The sequence below is a fragment of the Diabrotica undecimpunctata genome, chromosome 3, assembly GCF_040954645.1.
Source record: "Diabrotica undecimpunctata isolate CICGRU chromosome 3, icDiaUnde3, whole genome shotgun sequence".
Classification (NCBI taxonomy): domain Eukaryota; kingdom Metazoa; phylum Arthropoda; class Insecta; order Coleoptera; family Chrysomelidae; genus Diabrotica; species Diabrotica undecimpunctata.
In genome coordinates this window covers 116,719,433-116,747,220 of record NC_092805.1, presented here as the reverse complement: position 1 = coordinate 116,747,220, position 27,788 = coordinate 116,719,433, and the positions used below count along the sequence as shown (strand labels likewise).

The following is a 27,788-nucleotide window of genomic DNA, read 5'->3' as shown; positions in this document are numbered from 1 at the left end:
GAAACGCAATCAAAAGCCTTCAACAAGTCGCAAAGAGAAATTACTATGCCATTGCCATTGCCAAAGCCCCTCAATCACCTCGCTCACAACATTAAATACCGCGTTCGTAGTAGAACGAGCACTTCTGAATCCATATTGTGAGTTGCTAAAGTAATTATTTGACTCAAAATAGGAATAAAATTGTTGTTTGATAACTTTTTCAATCGCTTTCCCAAAAGTAGAAATAATGCTTATGGGTCTGTAATTGTCAGTTTTTGAGGAATTACCTTTTTTGTAGATTGGTAGTACTTTTGAGTATTTTAGTACTTCTGGAAATACTCCAGTTAATAGAATTAAATTAATAAGATGAGTGAAAGGTGTTAAAACTATTTGGTAAGTTTCTTTTAAAATTTTGCTATTAATTTCGTGAACGTCCCTACAATTAGAATTACTAAGAGACTTTATTATTTGAGAGACCTCTTCTTCCGGAACGGGACGAAAAAAAAGGACTTGCTCGGAGAAGGATAATTTCTATAATTGACGAGGACATCAACCTTAATATTGGGAAGAGATGTAATTATATTCTCTGCAATGGTAGTAAAAAATTGATTCATTTCGTCTGGAGGTAGATCAGGTTGTACCGAACTGGATCTTGTGTAGTTTCTTTCGAAATTTACTATTTTCCAGCAGTCTCTAGGTTTATTATTGGAATTAGTAATAAGATTACAGTAAGCTGATTTTTAATTGCCGATTATATTCAACTTTTTGTTGTTTATATACTTTGAACAAATCGGGATCCTTAATGGCATCTGCAATGTGTTTAACAAGAGAAATATTGGATCTGTAAGACCTTAATTCATTATTAAACCATTGCACAGGTGTTTTTTCAGCCATTTGTCGTACTTTTTTTAGTGGAAAATGATTTAATATTAAATTGTTAAGTTTCGGTAAGAAAGACTGTTAAAAAATCAGGATGATTATTAATATCGTAGAAAAAGTCCATATTTGTACTAGCTAGCGCACGTTTAAGCTTCTGTAAACTTGAAGAAGTAATAAACCGTTGAAATGTTTGATAAGTGTCAACAACTTTATGCTTAGAGTCAATAAATAAAAACTGAGCTCGATGGTCAGAAAAACAAGGTTCAAATACGCCCACTCTGTAGATAGTTTCAAAAAAATTTGTCATAATGTTGTCGATGCAACTACTGGACTGGGATGTGATTTTATTATAATCGTTTATAGTTGTTTTTAGACCAAAAGATGTTAATAGATTTTGTGTGTATTTTATGATATGGTTAATATAATAGCCAGTATTAATTCCTATGCCATTTAGACATACAACACATTAAAACGAGGTAAAAAGCCCGTCTCTCGGTACCAGTATATAGTTAATTTGAGCCAGTCTCTTGTCGAACCATGGATGAGACAAAGATTAGCAAACGCTACTTTGCGTCGAAATATTCGTCACGATATAGCTCACATTTTAAAGATACCTGCTGCAGAAGAAATTCCCACATATCAAGAAAAAAAAAGAAAAAATTTCTTTTATTGTCCAAGCCAAAAACGGCGAATGACAACTACATATTGGCAAGTATGCAAGCATGCGATATGCGGTGAGCATCATGGAAAAATTTGCACCGAGTGTTTAAAACATTAACCAATTCTGTTTTTTATTCGTTTAAAATATCTTATTATAGTGATAAAAACTCTCCTTATCAGATTTTGAATATACGTTTTGTAATTACAAGGCATTATTTATAGGTACAAGTAAAATTTACGATAGTCAGGTAATCACGTGCTACTAAATAAGTCCGGCAATCTAGGGTTAAGTAAAATATTTTCCATGGAGTCATGTACTTGCCTTGATATTTGGTGTAATAAAAATCCATTATCTATCAAGTGTAGAACAGGTTTTTATATTGGACAATCATGAAGAACATGAAAATTCTAACAAAGACTTTTAAACTTTTGTCGGTTTTTCTAATTCCAGCTTCCAGTCGAAAAGAGGTAGAGGATAAGGGGTGAGTTCAGATTTTTAAAAATACATCATGTCTGTGTCTAGTCTTATATTCAGGCAAATCCTTTGAAATATATTATTATTATTAGTCATTGCAATCAAAGATTATTTGAGGAAAATTGAGAGAATCAAAATTTTTCCCACGTTTAATTTCATTAGATCTATGCCAATTCCAAAAATTCCAAAAACTTTGTAACAGTTAAGTTTATCTAAAACAGGAAAAGGATCATGGTTGTCATAAAACTCAATTAATTCTTTTTAAAACTTCTTCATCTCGTTTAATTCTACTATCGACATTGTTCAGAACCATCATGAGTAGTCATACAGAAATTTTCTATTTCGTTGCACATATCTAATAAAATAATAGTACTTTGCGACTGTGTATTCAGTAATAGAGCGACCACGAGTCAGACCTCCAACACATTTATTAGAACGCATTAGGTTTTGTTCAATATGGCTAATATCGGTCCATACACCACGCCAAAATTTATGTCGTATTGTAAAATTATCTTGATTTGCAAAAATTTCAAAAGTAAAAAAATTTTTTTTTAATTCTGTCATATTTTAGTAATAGATATGAGCCGAGCCTTTGAGCTTCGCTTCAAAAAAAAAATCAAAAAACACCGTTCTTTGTACATTAAATTGCCATAAAAATCTATAATTAACAATTTAGAGTTGCGTGGACTTGAAGGTTACTCCAGGCTTCACAACGCTGTGCTGATTTCAAAAATTCACTAGTTTATGCTCAACATCATTCATTTTGTCTCTACAGCTTGGACCAGTGCGCCGGGCCGACAGGAGAACCAGCCAAAACCGAGCCGATTCGGCTACTCGTTTTACTGTACTAATGTTTTTTGACTAAATTGCGTCTTTTTTTTTAATAAAAATTGTATCCTTATAAAATAAAGGCCTATAAAATATTGGTAGAAAACTTTTTTTTAAATGTTTGTCAAGAATCAATATCAATAAGTTAAAAATGTTTCTTCAACCAACTGAGTTGGTTGTTACCTCTCAGGGCATAAGGTTCCCTTTTTCGTGCTGGGAAATTGTACGTTCCCTTAAAAAATGTAATCCTTTATTATCGACCTAGTGTCTTATTAATTAACGTTTTTTACTGAGGATGATCCGATAGGATACAAAACGCCCCGAAAATTTTTAAATCCATTTTGGATAAGTTAAAAAAAAAATGATTAATAAAATTTTATACCATTTTACAAAAAGCTTTTACTTCATTGTAAATTTTTTTGAACTATGGTATACAGAAAACCACTGGGAACTTCGCTTTTAAATTTTATTTTTGTTAATTTATTGCTTAATTATTACAAAAATAGCCTCAAAAGTCAATTTTTTGAAAATAATTAATATCTTTTCAAAAAATACACAAAAAACTTTTATTTTAAAATATATTTATTATAAAAAATTTCAAGAAGTTACAACAGTTATTGCAAAATTGAAATTGTTTATCCCAGAAAGCTTTTATCTACAACGTTATTACGCGTGAACTATTAGGTCTACATAAATCTTGAAAGCACCAAAATGAAGAGAAAGGCTTACTTTTTCAAATTAAATCATTTAATGAATAAAAAATTATTGTTAAATATTATAAAATAGGTTTACAAAAGTACTGTGATTATAAGCAATCTCAGACGCATTAACATATCGACTCATCCAGCGAAGACTGTACTAACTCATTTTTTTAAGTTTTAGAATAAAACAAGATAAATTTTCGATTAATACAAAAAATCTTACTCTTATTTTTAATTCTTCTTATTTACTAAAATGTTTTTATATTTATCCATTGTGTTTACCGTATTGCTCCATTTGTGCTTCTAAATATGTCAATTTTGTTTCTTTATCTGGTTTTTGAATGAGTTAGTACAATATTCGCTAAAAAAAATTGGGAATATAAATAATACATACTATCGTTCTGTGAAACTGTATTTATGATTAAAATTAACATTGAAGTAAAATTACAAAAATATTATAAACAAACAATATTGCAGATCTTCGTCGCCACGAAGCCATGGTACATAGTAGGGTTTTTTTTTAGTATCGCAAAGCTATAATAACCCAGTTAACTTCTTATCTATTGTTAAAATATTTGTGCATACTTTAGATATAAATTTGGCAATACGAGATGGACGTCCCCTTTTTGCTTTTATTAGATCACACCTGTTAGAATCGGAACTTAAATCATACTTAAAAAAAAAACAACATTTGGTGTGTTACACGAAGTACAGATTTCGATCATTCCATCATTGTTGCCCAGTGGCGGCCGGTCAGGGTCGGCAGTGGCGACCCACATCTTTATAGATATTATAGTTTTTTTAATATTTAATTTAATCAGTATTTCAATAATTAATTGTGGCAGGTAATCAGTTGATGTCATTTGTTTTTGAGAAATAAAAAAATATCTGTGAGATATTAAAGACTAACTTTTATTCATGATTTTTAAAAGAATTCGACCAATTCGACCAGACTAAATTTTATTCATGGTTTTTAAAAGAATTCGTCCAATCTGAGCGCTAAGTGATCCCTGCGTAGACACTTTTCAAATTGATGATCCGATATCGGAGACATCCATCCGCCAGTGAATTCTTAAAAAGGCACGTTTTGAGTGTTCGGCAAGCCGATCCCAACCTTGACGATTTACTTGTAAAAATCAACGGAATATTAGTTGATCAGCAACCAAATATACATTTTTCTTTCCATATGAACTTAATTACCAAGTACGGCAAATTTAAATTTGCCGATGCTTCATTGGGATTGGTGATTGGTCGCAAACTGTACATTGCCAGCGCGGAATGAAATGTTATTTCATATAAGAACGTAAGTAGTAAAGTGAAGTGATATTTAGTGCACGAACTAACCTTTCTTTCTGTGATTAATTTTTATTTTCTAAAGTAATACTGTGATACGTTACGTCTGCCGTAAATAGTTAAAGGTTAAAGGGTTTTTGACATATTAGAAGTTTTTTTTTTTAATTAAAGTGTAAACAAATTCAGGTAAATTAACCTAAAAAATGCAAGCCATGGGAGAAACTGTAAGTATTGATAAGTCTGATATTGTAAATTATATTTTGCATAATGGGTTTTCATCTATTCCCTACGAAGAACAAATTGTTATTAAAAATAAGGGGCGTCCTTTGCCTAAAATGTCCCGGCTTATAAATATTAGTGCGGGTAAGGGAAGTAATAGATCATATTCAGATAATTGGTACAGCAAGTACTCATGGCTTACCGGGAGTGAAATAAAAAACAAACTTTTCTGTTGGCCTTGCATTTTATTTTCGACAAATAGGGGCAAATATCAAAATCCGTGGTGTGAATCTGGTTACGATAATTTAAAGGAATTATTTAGGGTTTTACATAAACATGATATTTCGAAAGATCATACTTACAGCCAGATTAAATTAGATTTATTTGGAAAACAAAATATCTATGTTTCATTAGATAATGCCCAACGTGAAAATGCTATTAAACATAACGAAATTGTAAAAAATGATATTGTAATTTTTTTAAGTTGTCAGGAATTATCTTTTAGGGGACACGATGAATCGGAGCATTCGTTAAATCAAGGTAATTATAGAGAACTAATAAAAATGTTTAAGAAATACGATTTGTAATTTTCTAATTTACTTTCTGACTCGAAGACATTTAGCGGTGTATCTAAAACAATCCAAAATGAATTAATAGAATCAATTAGTTACATTTTGAGTAACTTTATTGAATCTGAGATTCAGGAAACCATTTGCTTTTCACTAGAAGTAGATGAAACTACCGACATATCATGTCATTCACAATTATCAATTGTTGTTCGATACGAGTTACGTGGTAATATCTATGAGAGGTTTTTAGGTTTTACAGACGTGAGTAAAAGCCATAAGGCAGAATATATTTTTGGTGTTTTAAAGGACAGATTAAAATTTTTTGATATCAAAAATAAATTGGTAGGGCAAACTTATGACGGCGCTGCTGTAATGTCTGGTGAATTAAATGGTCTTCAGGCAAAAGTTAAAACTATTGCACCGCTTTATTTACTTACTGTCATGCGCATAGAATGAATTTAGTGTTGCAGGATACATGTAAAAAAATTAAAGAATGTCGTCTTTTTTTTGCCAGTTTAAGCGGATTTGGTTCATTTTTCTCAAGCTCGCCTAAACGGACTAATGTTTTAGAACGGTTTGTTTCGAAAAAAATGCCAACAGTTTGTCAGACGCGATGGAATTTTAAATCTCGGTTAGTTTTCACTGTAGCAGATTTTCGTGAACAGCTTTTGGAAGTTTTTGATTTTATTATTGAATGCGACGATTTTGAAAGTGATGATATCTCGATCCGTGAAGCAATCGGTTTGAAAACTTTATTAAATGATTACTCTTTTAACATACTTTTAAATATTTTTAAGATAGTGTTTACCCAAACCGATTTGATATTCAATGTTGTTCAAAATCAGTTAACTGACATTATTCATTCCAAAAATAGAATAACAAGACTGGTGCAAAATCTCAGAGATTTTCGTAATGATAGTAATTTCCAGTATATACGCAGTGACGTTTTGGACTCGCTTGATATTTCCGAACCCCCAAAAAAAAGACAAAGGCATGACACAGAAACAGATCTCGAAAAACGAGTATATTTTGAAATTTTGGATACTATTATTATGCAAATAGATACTCGTTTTTCGAATTTTGAAGATTTGCAAATTTTTGACCTCTTTGACGATTCAAAATTTAAAAGTTACGCCAAAGAATTTCCAAGATATTTATTAGACAGGGTAATTAAAAATTATCCATCATTCTTTAATAAAATAAAATTAGAAAATGAATTAAAAGTTTTATATGCTGATCCAAATATTTTCGGAAGATGGGATAAGTTACAAGATATGTATAATTTTATATACTGTAATTCATTACAACAAACTGTTACCGAAATTAATAAATTATTGTCATAAATTCTCTCGTTACCACCAACGTCTGCCTCAAATGAACGAGATTTCTCTTTCCTCAAAAGAATCAAAACGTATTGTCGAAATACCATGAAACAAGAGAGAATGTCAAGCTTGTCTCAAATGTCAATAGAAAAAAATCTTTTAAAACCTCTCCAAAACTCTAAATTTTACGATGTCGTTATAACCCATTTTGCTACTTCCAAACAACGTAGACTAGAGTTAATTTATAAACATGTTTAGGTTCTAAATTTATAGGAAAAAACAAAAAAAAAAAAAACAAAAAAAAAAAGAAGACAACAAAAAATCTCCTATGATGATTGAAGTCTTTATTAGACGGTATACCTATCTGAGGAGACAAAAAATACCTTGCCGACCTTGTCTCTCAAGCCACGAGTTGCCACTGTTGTTGCCTATATTAAATATGGTGAATTTGTATGTTACATACTTACTTTTATAATAAAAATCGCTTACGTTCGATTTGGGAGTCACTAAAACTTTTTGAAGATTGAAACATACAACGCAGATGGTCTTCACAGTCAAGGCGAGTTCTTTGTCACTATTTTTCAATTTCTAGCCACTATTTTATTGGCTAAGTGACGTTCATAGTTCTTCTATAAGTCGACCTTCCCAAATTTATCAGCTAGGTTAAAGACTAAGCAAATATCGCACTGATCTTTCTTTGGTCTAAAGTAACTGATATTAAATTCAGTTTTAAAATGTCTCTATACTGGCGATGCGTAGCAAGTTGTCCAATACTGTTTTCATCGCCATAAAATTCCGTATATAGTTTATACATTTTTTGAAAGCTTAAACTCTCCTCAAGATACATCCTCTTAGAATTCTTCCGAATATAATGTGAGGGTACTAACCAAAATAATTTTATGTGACTTGTCACAGTTTCTAAAATATTTGTAGTAAGGCTATGCGGTCGTACTTTATGTTTTCCACGTTGATCTGATTGTCAAACTCCAGTTTCTTTTCTTTTAGCCGATGCCGTATTTACCCAAGTTTGTGAAATACCAAGAGTGTTTAAAAACATAGTTTTACAAATTTGGTTTTATTCACTGTCAAACTGAAAATGATATTGCCGAGAAAATATTCTACGACAGTGTGCACCGGCAGAAACTGCACCATGTTTTTTCTCTATATGTGTCACATGCTGCACAATAATAAAGTCTCATTGCCTTGTATGTTTTTTCAAGTCCCAAAAGTCTTTAAAAATCCTGTGTCTCATTTCTTTATTTATTTTTGTGGTATACTTAAGCCTGCTAGGATTGTTAGCAAGGTTCGCCTATTTTTCTTGCCTTAACCAGTTTTCCCTGTCGATTTTTATGTTCCAACCCACGATCTAGACCAATTTTATCATCTTTTAAAGATAATCTGGGTCACCATCTGAGCATGCATGAAAACGGTCTTTAGTATCAACTTCAAAAGTCTCGTTAACTGTATTCGTTCGTTCCTTTTCTGAAAACAAAAGAAGACGCATCGTACATTATAAATCTTTACTTATTTATATTAAAACAAACCTATAGACGCTTCGATATTAGCAACTGTAACTTTTCTGGTCGTATTTAGGTACGGGTTATTACAAATTGTTTCTAAAATGAGATATAAATAATTCATGCTTCTATACATATTAAGAATATACTAACCTCTTTAACAATGCGCTTGTTCTAACTTCGAAATGCTGAGGAAGACTATACTAACTTAAGATAGGATAGTTTTCGTTGGAAAATGTAAAGATATACAAGTTAGTACAATATCGAAATGCAAAATTGGTTGCCTAAACATAATAATAACTTAGAACTTTGTTCGTTGAAAGATATCACCACAGATCACCTAACCTGACGGATATTCCCAAGTTAAAGTTGATTTCATGTAATCGAATGAACTATCTTACAAGCAAAGTCGTCCCAGGAACGCAATTCAACAATATTGGCAATATCATTTTAAAGTCGTCTACTTTAAAATGTATAATGTATGTCTGAATTGTCAATATAAATGAGTCAGACAAAATTAAATTATTAGAAGAATTTTTCACCAAGTAACAAAAAAACAAAATTTTACTAATGTTTGTATTTTGAGAACGATTTACGAAGTGGAAATTGAAACGTCAATAAACTTACTTTAACCTTTAATTGTGGCTTATTCCCTTTAAATAGTAACTACTTTAAAAATGCCACAAAAAATAGCTTAAGAACACTACATTGTTTATTTATTGTTTATAAGTAAAAAATAACACTCAATTTTTGCATATTTTTTAATACATATTGTTATCACCAAATTTATCAAAAGCAGTTGTATCAACGAATGTGACGCGAAAATCCTTAATTCTTTGGTCTATTATAGTAAATTACAAAATCGTGCATTTTCTATAACGTAAAATATATTTTTTAATGAAATAGTAAATTTAATATAAACAATAAAGAAACGTCGGTTTCCCGAGATTTCTGTGGAATATTACGTCTGCTGTTCATATTTACCTTATCAGCCTCTTGTAAGGACTCCGGTATAAAGAAAACCGTATAAAGAATTCCTAATAGGGTGCTACCGGCTGCTAAGGCAAAGACTGTCGTATAATTTGTTGCATAAAATATATAAGAGCTCATTGCAGTTCCTATTACGGTACCCAATGCTGTGCTTGCTTCGTATATTGCCATCCTGAAAATGAAGTTATTTTTAAATAACGTTGTATTGAAAGAGAAATGAAAACTAAATAGGTTTGTTTACATATTATTTTTTTTTTATAAAATCTTGATTAATTTTTTTTGTAGTTTTCGAGCACTGTTCTGTATATTCTTAATAAACGGAAAACTAAAAATCTTGTATAAAAATAATAAGTAATCTGCTGACTTTATCAATTCCTTGTTGCAGAAGGAAATCAAAATAAATATTTATTTAAAATCCTTTATAAAAGGTATACAATTAAAACACCCAATCAGGCTACATCACAAAACGTTTTCGGAATCCATATTCCATCATCAGTGTGTCTAGGTGTACATGTTTTGAGCCACTAAATATTTGGGTAAAAACCCGTTAAATGTTATTAATTTAAACTTAGGTTACATTATTGGATCTTATATGTTATGTCGTTAAAGTTATAAGTGGAATTGATCACATGGCAACGTAAGACGTTTAACGGGTTTTTACCCAAATATTTAGTGGCTAAAAACATGTACACCTAGACACACTGATAATGGAATATAGATTCCGAAAACGTTTTATGATGTAGCCCTATTGGGTGTTTTAATTATATACCTTTTATGAAGGATTTTAAATAAATTTTTTGTGACACGTGGTATACGGCTGGCTGTATACCATGTGTCACAAAAAGGAACTTAGTTTCCTTGTGGATTTCAAAATAAATATGTTGGCAAAATTGGGTTATCAGATGTATTGGTCTTACAAAAGTCTTAACTCTAACATTAGTTGAAGCGTGCACCCATAGACATATAATACAAGATAGTCTGACTGCTGCAATACAGTCGCGTTCCTGAAATGCGACAGAGAAAAATGACGCAAAGCAGTCCCTACATCTCTGTCTAATGGGCTGGATTTATCGACCACGTGACCTTCTCATTAGTCATTTAGGTCACGTGGTAGACAAACCTGGCAAATTAGAAAGAGATGCAGGGACTGCTTTGCGTCAGTTTTCTCTGTCGCACTGGGGGAACGGGCTGGTGTTGCAACGATCAGTCTATCTTGTGTTATATGTTTATGCGTGCAACGGAACAACGATTTATGTTACATTTTGACAGTATGTTGGATTTACGTAGAACAATAATGTATGTGCCGTTGGACATCCGACGGTCTATGCATTTTTGGCGCGACTGGTTAGATGGCGTAGCAATATATTTTTATTATTGTCACAAAAAGGGAAAACGATCTATGTCATTAACGATGGCATCCCAATAGCACGTGGTTTTATTTCCTAGTGCCCTAAAAACAGTTAATAAATTGAGAAAAAGAAAAGTAAATGTAACTCAGTGAAAATGTATGAAGAGAAAAGCCTAAGACACGCAGCAAAAGAGTATGTTTCAAACAGAAACAAGATTATTCCTGCAAAACAGCGACTAACATAAGTGAGTGAAATAACGATCTATTATATTTAAAAAAAATTTAGACTCTATAGCAAGCAACTGCTAATTTCCATGGTACTTTTTGGGATCGTGTGGGTAATATTGTTTATTGTTCAAATTGTTTATACCATTCCTTAAAACTAGACAGAAAAATGCAGTTATTTAATGATTTTCACCAACTACATTATGATGATCAATCACTCTTTGTTTTGAAGTGAATTGTTGTAACAGAGCCTGGCCGTCAAAGAAAAGGTAAGACCGACAGCAATTCCAAAAAACTTGCTTCCTTTTCCTATAAAATACAAGATGAAAAATTTTGCAACAAAACTTTGTTAGATACTTTTTCTATTACATTACGTCGTATTCAAACATGGCAATCTAAACTTAAGAATGGTATCACTACTACCAAAGATTAAAGAGGAAAACATGGAAACAGGCCTTATGCTTTTGTGGACGCTGAGAGGGGTGTGGTGAGATAACAGTTACTATCCAAGAGCTAAAACAGACAAAGAATTCGTCCAGGCTTAAATTTATGCAAAGAACGTTTAAATCATGTTTAAAGAACAATATCCAAACATAAAAGTCGTGCAATGTATCAACAAATTTTTCAAAATGATTTTAACTTGCGATTTGGAGTCCCGAGATTAGATACATGTAAATATTGCGACAAAATATATTTGAAGCTTGTTAATACAACAACAGAAGCGGAACATAACACTATTACCACAGAACGGAAACTGCAGCACCGCAAAGCAGAACCGGGTAGAAATTTCTTAAGGAATATCAGAATACTGCTTTCAATAATACTAATGTTATGGTTTTTGTGTTGAGCTACAGCAAGTACGAGGCTCCGCGGAAAAAACGTCGTATATTCTAGAGAATAATTTATTCTATAAAATATTTCTCAGTGGCAAATGGAGTGAATGTGACAATAAATCATTTTAGAGATGTGGGAATTACAAAATTGGCTGCATATACATATTTTACAATTGACTTACCTTGCCCAATTATTATGGAATCCAAATTAACAACCAAAACCATAATTTCAAAGAAAATACCAAAAATATTATGTTTCAAATTAAACCAAAATTCTTTAAATAAAACAATATCCCAACTATTTCACATCTTTTGGGATCCACCAGTGTATTCTCACGTTGAATGCTCGCCCAGAAGTAACGGTATAATTCCGCTTTATGTCTGTGTACGTGTATCTTTACTGTGTATTCTACAATTTTATTTTTGTGATATATATGTGTTTTTATTCGGATAGTGCACAATACTAGCTTATGATCGCTTCCTATCCCTGCCGCTGTTAGTGCCCTAGCCTATGCCGCTAGAGTCCAAAATTACGGAAGGAAACTCTCATTTTGAAAGAACATAGTCTTTGTCCTCTGGTATGGATACTTGTGTTGTTCTTGTAGTGAAAAAATTGTATTACTTTAATCGAATTATTGTTGTACAAAAGGCAAATATAACCAAGGAATTAAATACCATAAAAATAATGAAAACTGAGCAACCGGTGGCTACGAGACATCGGGGTAACTCAAAGTTTAGCTGGGGTATCGCATCGACGTGTGTCGTTGCGTGTTCTAACTGGAAGTCCAGAATGGAACAGTATGGCTTGAGAAGGTCAAAGCTCTCATATGTCTAAAGAGATGCTGCTGCTGATGATGATAATAACTAATGGCGATAATCAGAACCAAATGTAGTTACACCATGATGGTGTAACTTGATTAGATAATCTTTAAAAAATATTCTGAATGCAAGTATATAAACTTTTCGAGAAAAAATGAACTATAACAAAGGAGAAACGTATATGTAAACATGTGTGTAATAGCTAATTAGTCAAATAGAGTTAGAATTATCCAAGCATAGTGGATAAAGCTACATATTTGTGAATATTTCGTTTTATTCTTGATTTATCCCGTTAATACTATATTGTCCTGTTCAAATAAATAACGGTTTCCGATTTGGAGTAAAAATAAATATGATTTTTATCGCTGGTCTTAGTTATATCAAGTTTCCAATGCCTAGCTATATATTTGGGACAATAAATCTGTAAAACAGTAAATCCTTAATAAAGAAAATAAAGCAATTAAAATTTAAACGTAAGTAGTGTGTAACAGAGACATCACTCAATGTAATCCAACAGTCATTTTTAAAGATTATTAAATAGATTTGCGGGGAAAATTTTGCATTTATACAGATGCCTCCAAATCTGCAAACGGCGTAGGAGCAGCATTTGTCACTCCATATTCATCGTACCAATTAAATTAATGTCATCCACCTGTATATTTACAGCAGAATTATATGCAATATTACAAGCCGTCATTCATATGAAATGTACAAACCTATATATTCTTAACTATATATTAACAACCCTATAGTCTTTCTGGTCAAGAAATAACTTGCAGCCTTACAAAAATCTGGTTCCGAAGTCAAATTTAAATGGGTTCTATCTCACATTAGAATACAAGGTAATGAAAAAGAAGACCTACAAGCAAGAGAAGCTACCAAAAACGATCATGCAATAACAGTGTCAAATACTATCTCCAGTAATATAAAACAGTTCGTCAAAGAAAAAGTGATCAGTGCATGGCAACTTCGATAAGTGGGACTTATCGAAATTTAAATTAAAAGAAATTAAGTCGACAGTGAAATCGTGGCGCCTAGTAAACCTAAAAAGAGCTCACTAAGTCAAAAATTTCTCGACTTTGATTAGGTCATACCAATATTACGCATAAATACCTACTGACTAAGGAAGACATTCCAGTGTGTGAATATTGACAAGTCAACATTACTGTTGACAGCACAACACCTAACAGATTGTGTAAAATACACAGTAAAATATACAGTAAAATCTGTTGACAACTTCATCCCAATCTCAGCAAGAGTGATGTTCATATAACTAAAAGCAAGACGTATGCACCTACAACAAAAGGAACAGAAGAAGAGATAGAAGAACTATACCATAGCATTAATCAAGTCGTGAAAATGTTGAAAAAGCAAGACCTAACAATTGTTATGGGTGACTTCAACACCAAAGTTGGGACCAGCAAAACATCATCTGCAGTTGGACCATTTGGTCTAGGAAATCGGAACGATCGGGGAGATACGTTGGAGATTTTTGCGGAAGCAAATCAATAGTAATAATTAACACCTGGTTTAAGCTACACCCAAGGAAACTGTACATCTGGAAATCTCCACAGGATTCTGTGGGAAGGATTATAAGAAATCAGATTGATTACATGCTAGTAAATAAGAGGTATAGAAACAGCTGTACATCTGTCAAAACATACCCGTGGACAAACATAAACTCTGATCATGTACCAGTTGTAGGTAATTTCAAAGTCAGAATGAAGAAGGTTACAAGTAAGTCGATGAAGAAGTACGATGTTAGAAAACTGAAAGATCCCAATGTTCGACTGAAGTTGAGTGAAAACCTCAATACAAAGGTGCTAAAATGCAAAAATGCAGAAACTATAGAGGAAAGTCTGACCATCATACAAGAAACAGTGAGAGAAATTAAAGAACAATACCTGAAGAAAGATACAGAGAAACGGAAATCGTGGATAACCGATGAAATACTTGAACTTATGGATCAGAGAAAAAAAACAAAGAAAATTTCCAAGAATATAAGAGAATACATACCATCGTCAGAAGAAAAATAAGGGACGCTAAAGAGAAACAAAATACAGAACAATGCAAAGAAATAGAGGAGAATCAGAATCGATATGATAATATCAATGTTCGTCGAAAGGTGAAGGAAAAATATCAGATGATAAAGGCAATCTTGCTATAACCAAAGAAGATAAAAAGAAAGTATGAGAAGAATACTTGGAGAAGCTTTTCCATGACCTTAGAACACAAGAGCCCACCATTAAAGAAAATTCAGTCCCGAAATTCTACCAGACGAAATAACGGCAGCCGTCAGACAAATGAAAGATGGAAAGACATCGGGACTTGATGAAATTCCTGCAGAACTGTTGAAGCTATTAGATGCAGAACAAATAAAAATAATAACTGAAATATTTAATGAAATATACAAGGCAGGAAAAATACCAGTAGAGTGGCTCAAATCTGAGTTCGTACCATTGCCCAAAAAACCAGAAGCAAAAGTTTGTGAAGATTATAGGACCATAAGCCTAATGAGCCATCTGCTGAAGCTATTTTTAAAAGTCATCCACAAAAGAATTTACCGGAAATGCGAGGAACAAATTGCGCCCAATCAGTTTGGATTTGTGAACGCCGTTGGTACGAGAGAAGCTTTGTTTAGCGTGCAGGTATCGTTTCAGAAATGTAGAGATGTCCGCTGTAATGGTTATGATTGCCTGATTGACTACAAGAAGGCTTTCTATAGAGTCAGGCATGAACAAATTATGGAAGTGCTGAAGAGGACAAGGATTGATGGAAAATACTTAAAAATAATAGCTAACCTGTATTCAAACCTGGAATCAATCAGCGGTACTCCGAATAGATGGAGAATATACAAGAATATACAGATCAGGTCAAAATCTTAAGGGGAGTGAGACAGGGGTGCATAATTTCACCACTGATATTCAATAACCTGCGGTATGCAGATGATTTCTTTTAAACGTTTTTCTTTTAAGGCATATTAGTATAAGAAGAAAAACTTAAATATTCTCAACTTAAGAATATTCTTAAAAGAAAAACGTTTAATCAGTGTGTTTTGCCAGTGTTCACTTACGGTGCGGAAACGTTGACCATGACAAGGAGAAAAGTTCAAAAGATCCGTGTGTGTCAAAGGGCGATGGAGCGTGCTATGTAGCTTTCACTACGAGACAAGATCCCAAATCGCCAGCTACGACAAAGAACAGGAGTGGCTGATGCAGTAGAGAGAGTAGCAACACTGAAATGGAACTGGGCAGGTCATGTGGCTCGAATGACAGATAATAGATGGACAAAGCGGATACTAGAATGGAGACCAAGAGATGATGCCTACCGAAGCAGAGGTCGTCCATCAACACGTTGGACTGACGATCTAAAACGTTGTCATAGGAATTGGATGCAAGAGGCACAAGATCGAAGTAGATGGAAAATTATGAGGGAGATCTATGTCCAGCAGTGGATAAGCGAAGATTGAATGATGAATGATGATGATGCAGATGATACAATAGTATTTTCCAATACCATAAGCAAAACTTAATGCATAAAATAACGAAAACAAGTAGAAAATATGGACTGGATATAAACACCAGCAAAACCAAGTTAATGATCATCAGCAAGGAAAACATAACTGGAGTAAATCTGTATGTGAACAAAAAATGAGAATTGAACGTGTCTCATAATACAATTACTTGGAACTATAATTAATGAGTCGTGGGACAATACCCAAGAGATTAGATGTCGCATCGGAAAGGCAAAAAGTTCTTGCATTCTTGACTATAAGTTCTGTGTTTAAGAGCCATGACCTCATCCTAAAAACAAAAATAAGGCTCCTTAAATGTTATGTGTCCTCAGTTCTTCTGTACGGAGTAGAAACGAGGACATTGAAGGCGGAAACTTTATTAAAACTTCAGGCTTTTGAGCTATGGTCATACAGAAGAATCCTGAAGATACCATGGACAGACAAAGTTACCAATGAAGAAGTACTGCGGAGGATGAACACAACTGCGGATTTAACATCGTGAAGAGCTGTTAGTTGCAGTACTTTGGACATATAATGAGAAATCAGAGCAGATACGAGCTACTTTAATGCATTTTGCAAGGTAAAATTGAAGGAAAAAGGGTCCCAGTACGAAGAAGAATATCCTGGCTTGCTAACCTGGGAGCATGGTATAGAAAGACCTCAACACAGCTATTTCGTATAGCAACCAACAAAGTCATCATAGCCAGAATGATCGCCAACGTTCGGAACGGACAAGCACCGTAAGAAGAAGATACAGCAAACAGACAAAATAACAATATTTCCAGTGACTAAAAACAGTATTATGTGAACATTTAAATACCAAAAACTTATTAGCTTTCTTAAAGATACATCTTTATATAATTTAATATAATGTAATAACTAATATTGCTAATCACCCAGGTGGTTAACACGTCTATTGTTTGTAAATAAAAAAATCAAAAAGTTATCAACCTACTTTGACCTTTATCCGGCCAATTTGGGTAATACGCAAACTATCCGGGTAAAATTAGTTTTATCCAATTTCGGGGTTTACCCGTAACATAGATATAAAATTTGAATGACAAGTAATTATTAGAATAACATTTAATAAATAAAATAATAAAACTGATTTTTAAATATAGAATCAAGCAAATGCACACAAAAGTAATTTTCTTTTTCTTTTAGGTAAGTTGCTCCAGACTGTCGCTGAAGTAAGTAGAGAAATGATAATCCATGTATAAAAGTGCTGTCAGTTGTCACTCAAATGCAAAGCTCTTATATGGATTTTCCGTCTTCGGGCGATTACAATCTCGATGGATATTATATTTTCATACTAAGAAACATGAAAACATTTTCGTATTTCTCATTACATGGAGAACTATTAAGGGCAATTTGAAATTCTGATATAATTGTTTCTGATGTTATCAGTGACAAGGTTTTTGTTCTTAGCTGAGCCAGGAAGTGAGAAATGACTAATTATAGGAATGTGAGTGTTTTACATTGACAGAATATAGTTAATAAAACGTTTTCAATTACATTAAAATTTAATTTGTAACTCGCAAATCAGATATCGTTGTTACAATATTATTAATAATGTATTCATATTTTCAACTGTTAGTTACTAGAGTTACCGATCTATGTGGTCTATTTCTAATTTTAAAAACTCGCTCAGAAATGACGATATACGAGGTCTGTTCTAAAAGTACACGACCTCCGTTCATAAGTTCACGCCAAAACGTTCCAATGTCCTATGTGGGACATAACCGTATTCATTTTACAAATTCCTAATTGTCAATAGAAGCACGTGAAAGCCAAACAAGGTCGTACTGATGTGTATCATATGATTTTTAAAAATATTTACTTTTGAAACTGTTAGTGTAAGAATTTCTTGAAATTTAATCATTATATCACAATTAAACTAAACTCTAAAAAATAACACGACCAGTAAATAACTTAACAATGACTATAACATAAATATAACACAATATATTAACTTAAAAATCAACACGATACAATTTGAATTTAAAATGCTGGCAAGTTTGGATCTGTACCATGAGAATCTGTCTGGCTTAAGGTAATAAATTATATTTAATAGCCTCTTGACGAATGAGATGGCGAATATCAACACATGCTCATGTTTACAGATGGGAATTTGGTAAACGAATGTACTTCTCTTGGCATAATCAGTCATTTTTCACCAACTCTGTTTACAATTTTTTTACGTCTATTGCATTTAAAGATCTATGAATTTGTATTAGTCCATTGAAATGTTACATTTTTTAGGCCTTAATGTGCATTTCTGAAATGACGTAGTTTAATTTTTTTGATGTGACGGGAGGGTGAATATAAGCTTAAGTTAAAGTTTGTGGGATTGCCACCCTTGCCCTTGACCCCCGGTCGCCATCATGGAAAAAATGGTGCAAAGGGTTTTTACGCAGTATGTCATAAACTAGCAATCTTACAGAGAATTATATTTCATATTATTTTTAGCAAATTAAATAGTCAACACCTTTATTCCTATTACTTTTTATCACAAAATGGAAAATAAAAAAGTAATAAACAAAAATACCTAAAAATTTTTTAACAAATTTTCTTTTGGGCCTTATACCATTTTTTCTAGTCATTTTACAATAAAATTTACAATAAAATGACATCAGACAATTATTATAACAGGGTTTTTCAAAGAATAATTTTCACTATCAATTTTGTATAATTTTATTAGGTATAATTTTTTAATACTTGGGGACGATCTATCGATGGATTCATATATAGTTTTGTCTCCTGAATCAAAATCTGAAAACGGCATTTTGATATCTCGAACTATCTTCGACATAACCATCATCAAAGTCAAAAATAGTGACGTCACAATCCTTCTAAATATACATTCGTTTCTGCTGACACAAATAAATGTTAAATCGAAATCGAAACATCGACTTAATAAATTTTATTTATTAATGTTAATGTAATGTTAAATGTGTAAGTCTATCTACCCAATAATATATATGTATAAGTATTTTCCCTAACATTTGCACAAGAAGAGGTCTCTTTTTATATCATTAATGATAATATTATTACATTTCCCAATATTGGTATTAAAGCGTAAAACAACTTTCTATTTTTTGCCTTTTGATTAATACCACAATTAACTAATGATGTGTGAACGACAGTTTTTAAAAACTAATATTTAAGTATACTTCTTTGGAAGATTAATCATTGATTACTATTATTTTAACAGTAATCCTAAAAATTATAAATTAATTCATTTCAAATTCAGATGTTATAGACTGCTAGAATTTTAATACAACCCTGTACAATTATATAAACATCAGGTTTCCCGTGTTCTGTGCATGTATTTGTTGACACCTACTTTTCCGTTAAGTGAATTTAGTTTAGTCTTACTGTAAACTGTCGGTTGGTTCAAGAGTTGTTTTTTTACAAGTTGAGGCGACGCGTATGTGTAATTACCCAAGCGATCTGCAATTTAGACTATACTTTGCAACATTTTATCAACAGCTGTTTATTGTTCAATAGTGTCTGGGTTTTTGTAAGCGAAATCTTGGCTAACTATACGGGGAGAAACAAAACTAAGAGAAAATATGCTGATATTTCCATAGTATTCAAATCAAGTTGCGAAACTGCAACAGTTCTACCTCTTTTATCTAATAATAATATCTAACTTCATTGTGACTGAACGCAATTCGTTATACAAAATCTGCACTACGTGTTCCCTAACTTTTACAACATTACTCTGTCAAATGTATTATATTTTTGCAAAGTTTTGGAATGTGTTTCTAGAACAATTTTAACATTTGTTTTCAATACATTCAGTCCTCTACAAATAGTTTCTCATAAATTTTGATGTAAAATAATTAGGGAAGCAGGAACTCAACAGTTTACAATTTCCCATTGCGATTCCTATGGCCCGTTTGCCGATTCACTACCCGATATATGGCACAATTGACTAGTCTCACAATATATGATTATGGACTGAAATAGAAAGAAATAGGTAAAGGATCGATTTGATTTTCATATTATACATTTTCATTTCAATACATATTATTATAATATATCACAAACATATATTTTCTGTATGTGAAACCATAGATACGTATTACAGATTACAGTAATAATAAATATTAATTACAAATATTGTTTTAACTTTAAAAACTTTTATTATTTATATTATTACTCACTTAAACGTCACAAAGTTAAATAGAAGAATGTACGAAATGATTGTAATAAAGTAAAAAAATAATACATACATACAGGACAGTTTGTAAAACTTATATTCACATAGGTTATATAGGTACATCATATTATTCACTTTCATAATCAGATGCACTGTCATCGTCACTAAAATCATTTAAATCAATCCTTAATTCTTCAGTAATTACATCTATGCGACGTTCACTTTCCAAATACTTATCTTCAACCTTGACAATGACAACACATTCACATACTTTCTTCCAGTTATCTACAGTTACTCTAGCAAATTCCTATTCCACCAACACTTTTACGTCTTCTAACTTAAAATAAACGTTTTGTTTTGCAACTTCATTTTTTATTTGCGCCCAAACCATCTCTATAAGGTTCAAGTCTGGATGATATGGCGGAAGTTTTAAAGAAACATGTCCACATTCTTGCAGCACTTTGTCAAATTTATATTGAATATGGTCTTTTTTGTGTCGTTTGATGATTTTATAAAATTGCGGTTTTAACATTGACGTTACAAATGGTAAATTTTTTTTCTGTCAACCAAGATATCATATCCATTTTTTTAGAATTACTGGTGGGTGCTTTATTAATTTGTACATTATGATATGGCGCATTATCAGTAACAACAACATATCTAACAGGCAAATTGGGGATTAACTGTTCTTTCATCCATTTTTCATAATTTTCTGAATTCATATCATTATGATAATCTCCTGTCTTAGCTCTTGACTTAAAAAATCAAAAGAGCATTCTATTTATATGAGACCCATCTTCCCACCACCATGTACAATAACCAACCTACTTCCTTTTGAAATGTTTTTGAACAATCCTTTGCCACTGTCATCTGTCCAGCTATTTGGCGTAGTGTGTCCTGCATGTACATAGGTTTCATTAACATATACAATTGACTTACCTTCGCTTCTGTAATATTTAATCTTGTCCAAATATTTAATGCGTAGGGCACGAATATCATTCCGTTCAATTAATAAACGTCGATTATCTTTCGTTTTCTTCCATTTAAATCCCAAATCTTTCACAATTCTGTAGAGAGAACTCACACTTCCAGTCCACTTGTACACCTCTTTTCTGCAAAAGCTTCAATGATACACGACAACTTTTAGTCTCATGAAAACAATGAATGGTATTTCTAATGAACTGTTTGTCATACTCCCTCAAGTCTGTCACGGTTGCTTTCCTTTTAGCAAGTGTTGAAGCTGGAAATTTTAGTGTATTATTTGACTCTGCGTTTGTTAACATACTCGCTTGTTGAATGATCCTTTCTACTGTACGTAAAGATACTCCAGTAGCTTCACTCACACGTTGTTTAATACTGGTTCGATTATCTTCAGGAAATAGTATTTGCATAGATTTAAATACATTGTAAACTATTCCTTTGGATTCTGCTGTCAATCTGATCTGTTTACTCGTACTACACTTAACCTTCTCCATTCTACGAAATAGTTCTAATACGCGTGGTAGCACCTTTCTTGTTGAGACTCGACAACATAATGAGACTAAATTACGAACTCGTTTGAAATCCAGTGACTAGAAATTCTCGGAAATAATTCTTATCAGTTCTTTGTATGTCCTTAACGAGTCGTTAAAGAGTCATTAATATTGACTTTATAATTACAGTTTTAAGGTTACTGAAACTAAATTAGAAATTAACTTTTACCAAATTTTATAGAGTATCAATTATTATTAAAGATAGTATTATAACAAACAAAAAGTTTGGTATCTACAAAACAATCTGTGTACAATCAAACTCCATTTATTATTTAAGTGAGTAATAATTTTGTAATTAGTAATTTTGTAATTAGATTTCAAATAATTTAATTTGTTTAATATTGCAACGTCACTGCATGGGTCTGATCATAGATATTCTATTGTCTGCGCGATTAACTATTTCTTGGAAGGGCTCGTCACTCGATTTGAAATAAGCTGTAATAAATGCGATTCTGAAATAGAGATTTAATTTTTTCTTAGTTAATGTTAGGTTTTTTTATAGTATCAGTGCTTGCCTTTATGAGTTTATATACATACCATGTAAAATAACGATTACTAATATTAATTTATTGAAGAGTTAGAAAATCATTTCATGCTGAGAAATATGCGAAACATACAGAACTTAGTTAGCCTCCGGCGTAGGGAATTGAAAACTATAGAATCGTTCAACTCAAACTTTTCCATTATTGGGAGCCACAATTTCCGAGTGGCATATCGTACGTAATACACACAGTTTGTGATAATATCTCCGGGGAAATAGAATCTGTTCAATAATTCCTAGCACAAAATTTAATAATTCAAAAAAAAAGAAAAATTGTGAAATAGTATTAAGAACCATTTTCTTATATTTCTCGGAAATAAATAAACGAAAAGAAGATAAAAGAGAGCTGATAGAAATGATACGTAAAAACTATTACAAGATAGATGAGCACAAAGATAAGAGAGAGATGCTATAAATTAATTTCGATCATAAACGTTTGAAAGCAGATATATTTTTGGAATATTTAAATACAAATATCTAGTACTAGAAACTAAGATTCTGAAACTATTTTCTTGTGGCATGTCTAAGTAAAAAATGTGTTTATATGAGATTAAGCCATAATTGATTGTAATGAAAATTACATTTTTAAATAGAAATTTGACTTTTCGATTTCCACTCTGGCAATTGTTTTCAAAAAAATAATTTAGGAATTGTGTTAAAAAGGGTGTATAACCTTCAAAGTTGTTGATGAGGTTTTGCCTGAAAATTTAAAAATGACTTACTTATTGCAGTGTTGTAAGTAACAGCGGTACTGTGGCTAAAAACTGCGAGGGTGGATTTTTGCCCTCTGGAACTTTAAACTCTGATTATTCTGTGTGTATTTCTGCATTATTTGTATGTGCTTTACGTGTGAATGATCGTGTATTGTGTTTGTGTATATGATTGTGTAGCAATTTAATTTGCCTACCACGTTGAGTGTCACTTGTAGCAATAATATATTTGCTTATAGGGGGTTGAAAGGGGGAACGAACAAATACTGAGCTGGAAATAGGGTAAGATAATAAACTAAAACGTTTGCGAACGGCTACTCGTGTTTTGGTTGGAGAAATAGGTCGTGAATAAAGATTTCTTTATTTGAGGGACTGGGGAAACTAACTACACAAAAAATAAATCAAAAAAATACTTTCCTGGGCAACAATACACAAGAAGAGTCCTAGAACCATTTAAAATGGACGCCTTTTAAAAAAATCCTCTTCCTGTTAGAAAAAAGGTTTTTCTTTCTTAAAAAATTTTAAGGGTGAAAATCTTTAAAAAAAGATAATTTTAAACTCCTTGTTTATAGTGAAACATCACATATATATTATTATTTCACATAAACAGTTATTACAAATAAAATTATCCAAATTTCGGTAAGATAGTTTCGAAACAAATTCAGATTTCTGCTTGAATCTGGAGCCTTCTAAAAATTGCAAGGCATGACCAGACGATGATAAAGATGTTAAAAGAGACATGGGGAATCTAAAATTTGCATTCCATGACCTGTCTATTCATCTAGGCAGAAATCCTAACGAATTTGTTTCTCGTACTCATACAGAGTAGATCCGAATAAAATGAAAAAAACAGAAAAGATTTGATTTCACGTTCAAAGCGTCTATGTATCTATTGATACGTATTTCGACTTAATAAGTCTCATCAGAATAGTTATTCATAGCCCATCTGAATTTGTTTCGAAACTATCTTACCGATTTTTCTATCAGATGTCGCTATTGCGTCCATAACGAAGCCATGTTATTGTTGCTTCTAATAAGACAAAGAAGATTATTTTTCACGTTAAGAACGGCTATGAATAACTATTCTGATGAGACTTATTAAGTCGAAATACATATCAATAGATACATAGACGCTTTGAACGTGAAATCAAATCTTTTCTGTCTTTTTCATTTTATTCGGATTTACTCTGTATGAGTACGAGAAACAAATTCGTTAGGATTTCTGCCTAGATGAATAGACATGTCGTGGAATGCAAATTTTAGATTCCCCATGTCTCTTTTAACATCTTTATCATCGTCTGGTCATGCCTTGCAATTTTTAGAAGGCTCCAGATTAAAGCAGAAATCTGAATTTGTTTCGAAACTATCTTACCGATTTTTCTATCAGATGTCGCTATTGAGTCCATAACGAAGCCATGTTATTGTTGCTTCTAATAAGACAAAGAAGATTATTTTTCACGTTAAGAACGGCTATGAATAACTATTCTGATGAGAATTATTAAGTCGAAATACGTATCAATAGATACATAGACGCTTTGAACGTGAAATCAAATCTTTTCTGTCTTTTTCATTTTATCCAAATGTATTAACAAACCTTACATTGGCGATTTGTAGCAATTTAAACAATTATTATAAATCAAAATATCCTAATTTAGATTAAATTCACCTTTTAACTTATGGAATTAAACAAAAATTTGGCCGTTTGTTTTGAAACCATCTGCCGAGAACCAACTTTACCATTCTAAAGCTAATCTGCTTCTCGACCACTACATTTTACACTATTTAATTCCCTGTGTTACCAAATTCGTCATGACTACAACAGCGAAACCGACTGCTATCGCAGTTCATCGAAGTGGCATCATCCTCCCAAATCGGTATAAACATAAACGGAAAGATTCCTGTTTATTTGATGCGCAAAATATTCAAGCGGAATCAAGATCAAACGAAATAGCAATTTGTATTATTATAAACAGACAAAAAATGTTTATGTTATCATTCTCAGCGACGCAAAAAGATTGAGAATATTTTTCGGTGTTTTAATATGTACGATGTAAAACGGAAATGCTACAATTGTAGACGATGTGTCTAATTTTTCTTAATTCGCTATTATTGGTATATTCTTGTTGTTGACTTTTTCTTTTAGTATCGGCAAGTGTAGCCTGTCACATTCTGCTGATGGGTTTGCTACATATTTTTCTTGATTGAGTAGGATGAAGACTTACTTCTTGAATTTTTTTTTACATATTCCAATCGTAATCTGTGTGTGTTAATTTCTCCAGCCATGTTTGCATATATGTGATTTGTCGAAGTCTCTGTTAATACCATGTGAATGCATGCAACAATTTCTATGTGGAAGAAACCGCAAGGCCCATGTGAATGTAAAAATAAATACCCTGTGAATGTAACAATTTCTATGTGGGAGAAACCGCAAGGCCATTAAGTGTCAGGATAAACGAGCATAAAACATACACCAAAACGGAGACTTCGACAAATCACAGATATGCAAACACGTGTAGGATAATTAACACAGAGTATAATGGAAATATGTATAAATCATCATGAAAAAGAGAAAAATCAAAGAAGCAGCTCTCATGCTATAAATCTAAGAAGCAGAAACCCATCAGCAGAATGTAGCAGACTATGGTTGCCAAAGCTAAAAGAAGTGAACAACAAGACTATACCAATAATGGCGGATTAATAAAAACGAGACACATATCTACGATCATACACAATACATATGCAACACACAAGACAGAAATAAAATACACGAACACTCACACACATACAAACGTATAAAGACAAAGATACACACATATTATAAATAATGCAGAAACACAGAATAATCAGAATTTGAAGTTCCATAGGGTAAAAAATCCACTCCTACAGCTTTTCAGCCAAAGCATGGCTGTGGCCTACAACACCACGGCAAACCACTATAAAAAAGTCAAATTTCAAATTTCTTCGCAAAATTCAGCTTGTTCGTATGATTTTTAGAAGTCAACCCTCTGACGACTGGACTATTCAGTATGGCTCGGGATTTGACTTCAAACGCATACGAAAAGGATAGACGCGGTCAGCTTACGGACGGTGTATCGGTAAGAAAAATGGAATGTTTCGGAGAATGGTTTTCGCTTATCCATAACGTTTTAGTTACGTTTGAAGTGTTCAATTACGAAATCGAAGTGTTTGCGCTGTTTAAATTTCACTGTTTAGCGTTGAGAATAAATGAACAAAATTAGTTGTTTGTTAGTGAACACTCACTCGCTTGAGAAGAAAATTCAAATTATGGAACTAGGTGCACCACTTCCAGATTTGAATATAATAATTACGCAGAAAGCTTTAACATCTAGCTCTACAAATTTTAAAGGCCGTGTAAGGAATTTTAATAGAAATTTTCATTAATAGACATTTTTTTTGTTTTGTGTGTGTGTTATGTTTGGGAACGATTCTACATGGACAAGACATGATATCATTGATTTAGTGCATATTTACGAGAAAATAAAAACTCGTGAAAATATCAAGGAACATATAAAGAAGAATTTGAGCACACGGATTATACAATAAAAACTAATATGGGCGGTACAATAATGCTACAATCTGTCTGTTAAAGAAGAACACTTTGAACTTCTACGCTGAATTAATCTTGTTTGCAGTTATTGAATTGGTTGCAGACGGTTTTAACATTGAAGGTCATAACAACACTGTAAATTGCTATGAATTGTGCATTGCATTGTTAAAATTAGTTTTCAACTGGAGAATCAGAATTTGGACTATGGAAAAATTGTTGTTTCCTTTATATTTGGATTTTTTTACAAATAATATATCTTAAAAATTTTGGATCTGTTTTGTATTTGATGCTGCACCTTATATGTTTAAAATAAAATTAACGAGAACAACCAACTTTTGAATTCTACAAGTATAATAAAAATTAATAATGAAGTAAATTTTACGCAATGTAATATAAATAGTAGAAAAAATAATTAATATAAATTTAAATAATTTGTACATTTTTGTTATTATAAAATAAATTCAACAATATATTAATTTTCATTATTCTGAATGGCCGTAAAAAGTAATACTGCGCGCTTTTAAGGGCTGTTAAATGACCATACTTTTAACGACTATCCCACGGTGGCTTATGTCCTAGCTCTTACATTCCCAGCTTAATGGCCATCATTAAGTGGGGGCTCATGTACTAGGTCTTACATTCCCAGCTTAATGGTCATCTAGTTAAGTCGGGTTAGACGAAAAAAAAGCCTAATCTTGCATGACGAGCTGCTTCTAACTTATTCTAATCTGTTTTATTTTATTTAGTGGGGGTCAATTTTAGTGTATATTTAAAATTGCAACTGAATCCCATCGTTGCGTTAGCTGCCATGTTGAATTTAAAAGCGAACCGTTTTTGTTCAATATCTCAGCCATTTTCAACTTTTTGACACAAACGGTACGGACTGAAATTGTTGCAAATACGGAAATAGTGATAAGGGGAGGCATAATTATTGATTTATCTCGTTTATTATTAATATTAAGACATGAATAAAAGTTGGACGAATTTTCAACAACTCCGAGGCGACTCTTCGTTGAAAAATACGGAATAATCAGAGATCAATGTCTAACCTGGGTCGAAAATCCATCTTTACGGAAGAACAGGAGAGAGAATTAACTA

At 32.2% G+C, this 27,788-nt stretch overlaps 1 protein-coding gene across 1 annotated transcript in view; it reads right to left on the bottom strand.

The window, feature by feature from the left end:
- Window positions 1-27,788, bottom strand: part of LOC140436029 (probable peptidoglycan muropeptide transporter SLC46) — an 85,438-nt gene that overhangs the window by 9,124 nt on the left and 48,526 nt on the right. The window contains exon 5 of the mRNA XM_072524741.1: window positions 9,427-9,604. Coding sequence (XP_072380842.1) covers window positions 9,427-9,604 — 178 coding nt within the window. The remainder of the gene's footprint in view (window positions 1-9,426; window positions 9,605-27,788) is intronic.